The sequence below is a fragment of the Tachysurus fulvidraco genome, chromosome 10 (assembly GCF_022655615.1).
Source record: "Tachysurus fulvidraco isolate hzauxx_2018 chromosome 10, HZAU_PFXX_2.0, whole genome shotgun sequence".
NCBI lineage: Eukaryota > Metazoa > Chordata > Actinopteri > Siluriformes > Bagridae > Tachysurus > Tachysurus fulvidraco.
Genome location: NC_062527.1, coordinates 12,376,582 through 12,386,810, shown reverse-complemented (window position 1 = coordinate 12,386,810; position 10,229 = coordinate 12,376,582). Strand labels below are relative to the sequence as shown.

The 10,229-nt window shown below is 37.4% G+C and overlaps 1 protein-coding gene across 7 annotated transcripts; it reads right to left on the bottom strand.

Annotated features, from left to right (window-relative positions):
* Nucleotides 1–1,187: 1,187 nt before the first annotated feature.
* On the bottom strand, nucleotides 1,188–9,986 carry tnnt3a (troponin T type 3a (skeletal, fast)). 7 transcript variants are annotated; one of them, XM_027172986.2, is made up of 15 exons: nucleotides 9,884–9,974; nucleotides 7,932–7,971; nucleotides 7,826–7,836; nucleotides 7,054–7,068; nucleotides 6,115–6,279; nucleotides 5,213–5,230; nucleotides 4,431–4,449; nucleotides 4,225–4,270; nucleotides 3,992–4,108; nucleotides 3,798–3,875; nucleotides 3,601–3,714; nucleotides 3,383–3,495; nucleotides 3,208–3,298; nucleotides 3,022–3,062; nucleotides 1,188–1,479 (listed from the first exon to the last, which is right to left on the bottom strand). In XM_027172986.2, the coding sequence occupies exons 2-15, from the start codon at nucleotides 7,949–7,951 to the stop codon at nucleotides 1,443–1,445; spliced, it is 885 nt and encodes a 294-aa protein (XP_027028787.1). In that variant the 5' UTR covers nucleotides 7,952–7,971; nucleotides 9,884–9,974; the 3' UTR covers nucleotides 1,188–1,442. The 7 variants fall into 7 exon arrangements, with proteins under 7 accessions (XP_027028787.1, XP_027028788.1, XP_027028789.1 ...); XM_027172987.2 differs by lacking the exon at nucleotides 7,054–7,068 and having other exon boundaries at nucleotides 9,884–9,986; XM_027172988.2 differs by lacking the exon at nucleotides 5,213–5,230.
* Between the last annotated feature and the right edge of the window lie 243 nt (nucleotides 9,987–10,229).

The following is a 10,229-nucleotide window of genomic DNA, read 5'->3' as shown; positions in this document are numbered from 1 at the left end:
CTCCACAACTAACATTGTGTTAAATAACAAAGCGACGGGCGATTATTTCTTTTCAAACGCGTCATGTCCATGACTGCAAGCGACAACAAGTGACAGCCGACATGTGATTTTCTTGTTCATATGCAAACCTTTGGCTCAAATGATTTTTCAGACCAATCGTATGGTTCATGTGGAAATAGCCTACATTTACAACCACAACTTGATTTCCTACCTGCAATTTGGTCCAATGCCCTGCTTTATAAATACATAAATAAATAAATAAAAATACTTTGGTTGTTTTTACACACGTCACTGCGACTGGACAGCAATTACCCACAATGCCACGCGTTTTAAACGGCTATTTGAGTTAATAAATTAAATCCCAGATGGATTAGACCTTGTTGTTCATATAGCTATACTCAGATTATTTTATTTAATTAAAATAACAATTTGGTAAAACCAAAACATTTAAATTTCAAATATTCAACTCATTCTCCCCAGATGCCAATTTAGCTACATTCTGATCTCTCCTGAAATATATATATTGTTTGTCAATATTGCTAATATTTTTTAATGAATAAATGAATGAATTATTTAAATGGTCTGATTAAACACCATTCATACTATATGTTGTAATGAATGAGTAAAAAAGTGCATTATGTGTAATTTAACTATGCACAGAACACCCACAAGAGATAACAGCAAGTGACTTTACATTTTTGTACACAAAATTGTGTGTGTGTGTGTGTGTGTGTGTGTGTGTGTGTGTGTGTGTGTGTGTGTGTGTGTGTGTGTGTGTGTGTGTGTGTGTGTGTGTGTGCGTGCTGCGTGCGTGCGTGTGTGTGTGTGCCCTGCACCCTATTCAGTGTCCTGAAAGTGTTTGGAGCTGCGACTTTGACCAGGCTAAAGCAGTTGCTGTAGAAGAATTAAGAGTCAGGTTGTTTGAATGGAGACATTGTACAAAACACAGACAGTTCACTCGGACTTATGCTATAATGGAAATGATACCAATCAATTACTATAGGCTGGAACGGATTTTTATAAACGAATTTCCTATGGCCTTTCTTTTTTTCCAGATAAGTTTCATGTTGACAATGCTGTGTAAGTAGCATTTTGTTTTCTGTTACAAATAGTTAGTAGGGCATCATGTAATGAAAATAATTGTAAAGAACAAGAATTATAAATGACAAAAACAATAACCCTAGGGATAGTGGCTTTAGATTAACACTTTATTTACATGAAAAAATTGAGAACCAAACAGCGTTCCAAGACAAGGAAGTGTGAGTATTGAACAGCTATTATTACAGAGTCCTGCAGAGTAGCTACTTAGTAGACCTGTGACTACTAATACTACAGATAGCATTATCACTGTAGCTGGTGTATGGTCGCTTTTTAGTGGACTGCACAGTAATCTCCATCTGTCCATCAGCCATGCACTTGCTAAGGATTGTGGCACGGTCCACTTACTTCCTGCGGCGAGTGGCAGCTCCCTTCTTGCTGCTGTAATGTGAAAATTGCCAGGAACAAGCAAAGTCAGTTAATCTACTTCTACTACTGCCTGTTCATAAGATTAATATATAAATAATTTTTAAAAGCCAGAGTATGACTTCATAAATCTGAAGGTGTTTAGAGTAGCACATTTGCTACAGTACTGTAGCTCAATTAACTACAATGTGTTCAGATTATACTGCATGCTACATGCCCAGTCACAACAGGCATCACTTACCTTTGTAAATTTATGTCAAGTCAAGCAATAGACTTGACATAAATTTGCCTTGAGACACAAGACAGTTATTTCTCTTTGGCAGACATGAGGTGTCCAGAGATGTTGGAAGCTATTGGCTAACCTCAGCAGAAACCAGAGTTCTGTGCGTGTGCTTTAAAAATGTGGTGAATCTTTTATAAATGGAGTTAAAAATTATGAAATAATGAAATGATAGTTATTTTGCCATGCATAGCACCGAAATGATGATGTAAATTGATGTGAATGATTACAGTGGAATAGAATAGAAAAAATAGAATAGAATAGAATAGAATAGAACAGATAGGGATGGGATAGAATGGGATGGGATGGAATGGGATGGGATGGGATGGGATGGGGTGGGTTTGGCAGTGGCGGTTCTATACAATCTCAGCTTGGGTTCCAGGTGAGAACCAGATGCTCTGTTGGAGGAACTGTTTAGTCCACACTGCTGCTCTGCTAAGCAAAGAAAAATGTATGTGCAATAGATAAAGCTGGTAAGCTAGCTAGCAACCTAATGTTACTCAGACATCACAATCAATAAATTGTTAGAAATTGTTAGCTCACTTTATAGTTTTCAAAACTTGAATGTTATTGAAATACAACTAAAAAAGAAGTGAGCTGGGATTTAAAGTTGTACTATTCTTTTTCCCCCTTCTGTATTGCACAGACCTTCATATATTTCTATGGCTTGATATTCATCATAAATGTTGAATCTAAAAGCATCTAATGACACATGTTGGATTTCTGTCTTTCACAAGTAAACATCCCAAGGAAAGATCTTCTTGTTTTAGCTACACTGGGCCTCCTTTTACCCTGCCTAGAACCACCACTGCAGACCGGATGTGATATAGACTCATAGATTTTACATATTTAAACTTACTGTTTTTGGAGCTCATCAATACGATTTCTGAGAGAGACGATCTGAAAACAACACATCAACACATTTTAACAAGCATAAAATCACTCGCGGATGCAGGACCGGCTCTCACCTTGGCATCTCCAGCTCTCCTGGGACGACACAACACTTGCACAATGTAACACCTTAAATACAGTCTGATGTATTTACTTACACATTGTCCATGTTGTTTGGGGGGGGGCTGCTTTGTTCCTGTTATAGTACTATATTTCTTACAAATTAAAATAAATGTGCAATAAAATAAATAAAAATACAAGAAAGTGAATTAAAATCCTTGCAGGTCACCTGTTCCTTTCTTTCACTTCTGGCCTGTAAGTGTACTCAATAAGCAGACACACTGCATGCACAATAGGTAGCTCCATCTAAACCTGTAACAACTTACAATTTACTCAGCTCCTCCACTCTCTTACGCAGTGTTGTAACCTGGAGAAGATTGATGTTGGGTTTATATTCATCTCAGGTAGAACCTCTCAACCACGATTTACACCGAATAATTCTTATGTCTATTCTGACTGCAAATGAATCGTAAATAATATAATGGTTTAGTTTAAATATGCTAATTTCCTACCTCATATTTCTGTCTCTTCAGCCTCTCCATATGGTCAAACTTCTCAGACTCCAGGGTCTTAATCCATTCATACAGCTCCTTGGCCTTCTCTCTGTGGTACATGTCAGTGAGGTTAGATCTTACAGTACCATCTGCTGATTCTACCAGCAATAATTCATATTGCAGCAAAGCTTACTTCAGTTTGTCTTCATTGAGGTGGTCAATGTTGAGTGCCTTACGCCTCTCAGCCAGGATCTTCTTCTTCTTTTCCCTCTCTGTCTGTTTCTTGCCACCTCTCTTAGAGTCAGCCTGGAATTATATTTTATACCCAAATCTAAGATTTAGTTTGCATGTATTTAAATGAGAGAAATCTGAAAGTGCTGAATGTGACAGAATAAGACAGGACAACATCACCTTCTGCAGGTAGCTGCTAAACTGGGAGCCCATGCTGGTCAGAGCTGACTTCTTCTTAGCATCGTCATCAGCCTTCTTCTTGGCATCAGCCTCTTCCTTTCTCAGCCTTTCTTCCTGTTGAAGTAGGTAAATTTGTGTATGTTGGATTGCAGATAGAATTAGTGTGTGAATGAGAAACAGTGGTGTGACAGACATACCTCACGCCTTGCCTGGCGCTCCTTCTCCTTCTCAGCCATGATCCTTTGCTGATCTGCCCTCTCAGATCTGCGCTTCTCCTGTTATTGAACAAACAAACAACAAACCTATCTTACCTTGGTCTTGATCTATCATTCACCTCATCTCCAAAGTATTTATTAGGAAGTTATATATTATTGCAGTCAGATTAACTCACAATTCTGTCCTTAAGAGCGATTAGCTCTTCCTCCTCCTTCTTTCTATGCTCAAAGTGGGCATCGATCAGGGCTTGCAGCTCCACAAGATCCTTGTTTTGACGCTTCTTCTGGATGTCCTGTTTTGTGGAGAGGCAAATCCTTGTTTTATTCAAGTTCCCAAAAATGGCATCAGACAAACTACTGTAACTAAAATAAAAACATAGTTCTGCTGTTAGCATGAAGAAAAACTTACATCAAAGTCCACTTTGTCACCCTCAGGGATCCTGGGTGCAGATGGCCTTTGGTAAAAATATAAAAAAAGAACATAAAAAAAACACGATAAATTAGATAAGATGTATAAAATAAAATTACTGTTTAAATTCCAGAACAGAGTTAACAGAGTATTAATCTTTGCTCACTGAATTCACAGTGATGCTGAATGTGGATTTGGCTACTTACTTGAACTTAGGCTTCTCCTCTGTAGATTAAAAATGAAGAGGGGACAAGTACACAGCATGTTGTTAGAAGTCCACTCATGGTAGTAAATGAAACATACTGGTATTTTTAAACCAAAACTCAAAAATGGGTAGTAAACTACTTAACAAGCACATAATTATTTCACATAATGGTCAAAATATTAGGAAACAATTACAAATTTTAAGTTGAGATAAAAAAAAAATTAGGTATACATTAATGCATGAACATCACAAAGACATGAGAAATTTGTGAATTAGGTTCATACTTGTTATATTGAGTTATTTACATTCTCAAGTTTTGCTGATTTAAATCAAAGTTAAATTAAAATTAACTTTGCAAAAAAAGATAGAAAAGAAAGAAAAGGTGGCTTAGTTAGCACCTGGTCCTCCCTCTTGATCTGTGAGTCAGTGAATGGTGCATGGCATGCAGATTAAATGGCATTGCAGGGTTAGAGTAGTGCGCAGTGGCTAGTGGTTGTTAGCATTTTATATTCTTTCACCCTTTTTCTCCAAATACATTTAATTAAGGAAACACCATTTATCCATTTAAAATTAGGAATCCATGTCCATCTTTTTATATAAATCTTATCTTTATGTTTATTGGCCAATTATAAAGCAGTGCTTCTTGCTCCAAAAGAACACGTTTTACTGGGAGGAACCTCAGTGCACACATTCTCCAACAAACGGAGACTACAGACAGCTGAGACAAGGGACCAAGGTGTCCTTCCAACATACAAAGGTAGGATACATCTGTAATCAACATACCTTCCTCTTCAAAGCCCTCTGCATGCAGCAAGTAATGAAAGCAAAAGCAGAATAGACAAAATTAGCAAAGGCAATACAGCTGTATATCTTACAAGTTGCATTTACGTGGTACAATAAGACATACACTAATGAGAAGCTGGAATTCTGGGAGATAATCAAAGGGTGTTCACTGTTAATAATTGTAACTAGACTGTTTGTTACTTCTGAAACAGGAATCTGTTTTGATGAGAGGAGTTCTAACTGAAATGTGAACCCAAGTATTTTCACATTGTACATTATGATCTGTTCTCTAGCTCATCAAAGTTCCCATAACATTATTCCTTTGGTGGGCATAAAGTACAAAAACTTAAATAAGGCAATGGTTGAACAACTTCTGAAATATAATTAAGTCCATAATCACCACAAGTAAGGATGAGGTTTGAATTAATAATACTCCAAAACATAATCAGTTTGAGTAATGGCACTGTAACCCACAGACACACAATAATGTGATGTTTTAGCCAGTGCATGCCAAAAGCATCAAGGGGCTTCTTTCTATCACAGGCAGTCATCATTGCTTGAGCAGAAGTGATGATAAGTGATGATGGTTCATATCTAGAAGCTAGCGTATGGTTATATGGCATTGAAGCAATGGAGATCGTCTGAAAGCTGCATCATACACTGCATAGTGTAAGCAGAAAGGGGGCAGCAAACTGGGAGTCGCCTATAGGCATGAATAAGGTTTAAGTCCTGTTGACAAGGGCCAGGTAAGAAGAGGAGGTAATGCATGATTACTCAGGAACCCTGAGAGAGGAAGGTTCGGTAAGAGGTGACCTGATTAGTGCACTGTGACTGGCATGTGATGGGTTGGAGCGCACTGCTACTTTATGGTGAAGGATGAGAGAATATTTCATGCCACATACCTTCTACCACAGCCTCGGCTTCAGGTTCAGGCTCAGGCTCTGGCTCTGGGGCTACTGGCTCTGGTTCTGGCTCTGGTTCAGGCTCAGGCTCAGCCTCAGGCTCAGGTTCAGGTTCTGGGGCTGCCTCAGGAGCCACCTCTACATCTACTACCTCCTCAGCTACCTCTATACATGTCCAAGGGGGCGGGGATGGGAAAGGATGGTTATGTTTCAAGAGGTTAGTGGATGAAGCTCAGGGTAAGTGATTACTGGATTTTAGGGAGAAAATTGTTGTTATTAGTAGCCTGTCTGGCAGTAATCAAGTGGAGGACACGCCAAGGCCACCAGGGGGCCATATCACAACAAATGTAGCACATGGGGAGGAAGTGAATAAAAGACTGGTTACACAGGTGATACTCAAACAGGGACCTAGAAACCACTTTAGAATTATGTTACTGCATTAATTTGTAGGAAATTGAGCATTTAAAAGACCATGCTTGTAAATTTGACATATGTAATGTATCTGAATATCTGAGTAAAATATGGTTACTGTCTTCCACAATTATTTCTACTGTGAAATGTATCTTCATAGTTTGGTAGGTTTGGTGATTATTCAGTCAATCTATGCAAATAAATAATCTGTTTAGAATACAAGCACAACTATGCCAAAAATGGGAGATTAGTAAGCTAGCAAGTGCCATGATATGGACTGGAATGTAGAGCTTAAAATGATTTATGGGTCCATGAACAAGACAGGAAGTAAAAGACAAGAGATGATAATAAAGACAAGAGATGATAATAAAGTTCAAGCATGCAAGAACATTTATACAGCATCTCTGGTAGTAAAATAAGGGAGATGGAGTAATTGAGGGTCAAAATGATCAATATTAGAAAAAACTAGCATCACTAGAAAATTAGTGTTGATGGAAATAAGACTTCCATCTAATATTTGTATTTTACCTTCATCGCCGACTTCTTTTTTTTTTAATTTGTGAAAAGAAAGCAGTAGATTAGCAGTTATCAATAATGTCCAGCTGTGCATAGATTGGTGATCTATGTACAGTTGGAGTCCTGCCAAGCATACACTGTCCATCCCTCCACAGCTCATAACTTCATATGTTTATCATGGAGTACATCTAATAACATTAAAATCTCTTTAAAAGTAAGGGTATGTGAACTTATCCAGCTGTGGACTATGCAAAGTGTATTTTATCAAAACAAAGCTCAGAAACATCTGCTGCATTTATATTTTGAATTGCTTGATGTTTAGAGACTTGGTCATAATACCCGCATTACACTCTTAGAAAAAAGTTTCTGTCTAAAGCTTTAAAGGGTAAAGTTGTAGGGTTTTACATACAGTTTAACAATTAGAGACGTTTCTAAGCACAACCCCTTTAGAAAGCTAAAACCATTAGCTATCAAAAGAATCTTTGAGGAACCATTTTTTAAGAGTGTATCATATAATTCAGGGTGCGCTGCCAGTTTTGGTTTCATGCGTAGCTAAAAAATTGTTGCTGATAATAACAAAGCATTGCTCAACCAAAAGCTTTAATATAAACAAAAACTAAACGTAATATGAACACAGATGTAAACGGAGGTACTTATGATTGAAGTAGTTAAAAATGACTGAGAAACAAATAATACAAAGAAACAATGACTTTGTTGTAATTGGCAACTTTAAAACTGAATCAGAAGCAATAATTGCTATTAAAGGTAACGTAGCAGTACTTACCCTGCTGATCACTAAAATACAAATAAAACAGAAATTGTAGTTATTTTGAAATATTTATTATATTATTGATTTAAAATTTGAATGATGTCATAGGAAGAAAACTCACACATCCTCTGTGTCAGACATGATGACAGTGGACTTTGTGACTAAAATGGATAAATAGATTAGATTCCTGTGGCATTAGCACACCATGAGACCACCTTATACATGCTGATCTTCAGACTATAAATAACAGTGCTTGGAAAATGCTTACACTCACAAACTTGCTCTGCTAAGTTATGACACTGCCAAAAGAGCTGACATATTAAAATGAGTATGGACAGTAAAGGCCATCAGTTATACTAAACTTTCTTTATCTTTACCAAACCACATTCCTGGCCTTTTTCCCTGACATGCCATTTCTGCTAAGATAGACAGCAACAACTAAATTATTAGCTATAAAAATCTCCTGAAACCCAAGCTGTGCTGAGTTGTAAGTGAGACTTCTCCACATATGGTTTTATGGCAATGTTCTTCTTTGACTCGGTCTGAGAGATTAATGAGCCTGTCGGCATGCCAGGTTCAAGTGTAAGCCCAGAGGTCAAGGAATCTCCTTCAGAACAACTCATTTATTTAAAAAAAATATGTTATTACTTTAAAAAGATTGAATTCTGTGATCATCATAATCCTATCATTTTGTATTTTGGGTTTACTAAGTTAGCTGAATTACGACTAAGTTAGCTGAGAGAGGCCTGAATCAGCATTGATGTGAGAAATCTTTTAAGATCTCTTGCGTCTAAGAGTTGCATCTTAGACAGGTGCAAGTGCCATCCTGACATGGTTCAGGATCCAGTTTCCATCACCAAGATCAGATTCTTTCCCTTGGAATAGTATCTGTAACACATACTTCATTCCCTTATGTGGTCATGGTATATGCAAATACAGTTTTGTAGAATTCATTCAAGGAAAATTAATTTCATATTCAAATTCTCAACAATTACTAACTGAAAATGGACTTTTTATATCAGAACATAGAGGTTTTTAGACATAATAAGTGTAAAATAATAGATCATATAAATAAAGATTATTTAAAGACAGCTAATTAGCTAAAAATGTTGTAGTGTTTTAGAGCATTTTTTTCTGTTTTTACAATTTACATACAAGTATATCTATAATATATAGTTATAGTATACTATAAACCTCTGAAGCCTGTGAGAATAAACTAATTCAATTACCTTTAAACCAATATCAATGTGGAACTGACACTGCTGAAGTATTGTTATATATTTTTTTTTTAATTTGTAAGTGTGCACAGTAATGAGTGAAACAACCAACACTGGCCAGAATAAAACAAACTCATCAATAACAGTAGCTGCCAAAACAGCTAACACTAGCTACTGCTAATATACTGGACCCAAAATGAACACAGGTGAACACACACACACACACACACACACACACACACACACACACACACACACACACACACACACACACACACACACACACACACACGTTAACCAATTCACACTGATTTTTCCTCAAATAACAATAATAGCACCAGAAATATTCCATAGTGTAATATTAATTCTTTCTTAACCTTCATAAAGCATAGCATGTCAGCAGTCAGAACATCATACATATTAGCAACATTTATACACATGCTGTCTTTATCTAGCATGCACACTATAATATTTGGTACTACACTATTAAGCAGAACCTGTCATAGCTTCAACAGTGCAATAGCCTTTGCTTTGCTTCTTCTCCATCCTCTCACCTTAAAAACACCAAGGGTTTAAGTCATCAACATCTGTGTAAATGGCTGCAAACACTGGAAATAAATTTGTGGTCACTTCTGTTGATGATTAAAACCCCTGTTGTGGCCTATCCCCTGCTTTAAATCCTGAATGTTTCTGGTCAATGGCAATGCTTTTTGCACACATATATTCTGCTGATATACAGGTGGAGAAGAATGCCCTGTTTTCAAATTGCTTTCTCACTCACAGTCACACACACTGTCATCTTCTTTCCCTTTCACTACAATTCTCTTTCTGTCTGCATCTGCTCTCTCTGTCTTACCTCAGAAAAGCTGAAAAGAAGTGAGCTCCCTGGTGGCGGAGACTGGCTGTAAAGTGCTGCAAACATCCAGGGCAGATTAAGTCCTTCTGTTATAGTGATACTTGATCTGTAAAGGCTTCCCATTGGATGAGAGAGCAGGGTGGGCATGGCTAAGGAGGCCAGGTCCAGGTCTTGGCATAGGCACTGAATAAGGAGATGGAACGATTGGTGGAATGTGAACGAGGCACAAGTTTAGAATGGGGCAAGACAGCATCGCTATATTTGCTGCTGCATTAGTCTAGCAATTCAAACATTATGCCTGAACGTTAGTGGAACAGTCATTTAAAACAAGGAGGCATTAGCAAGC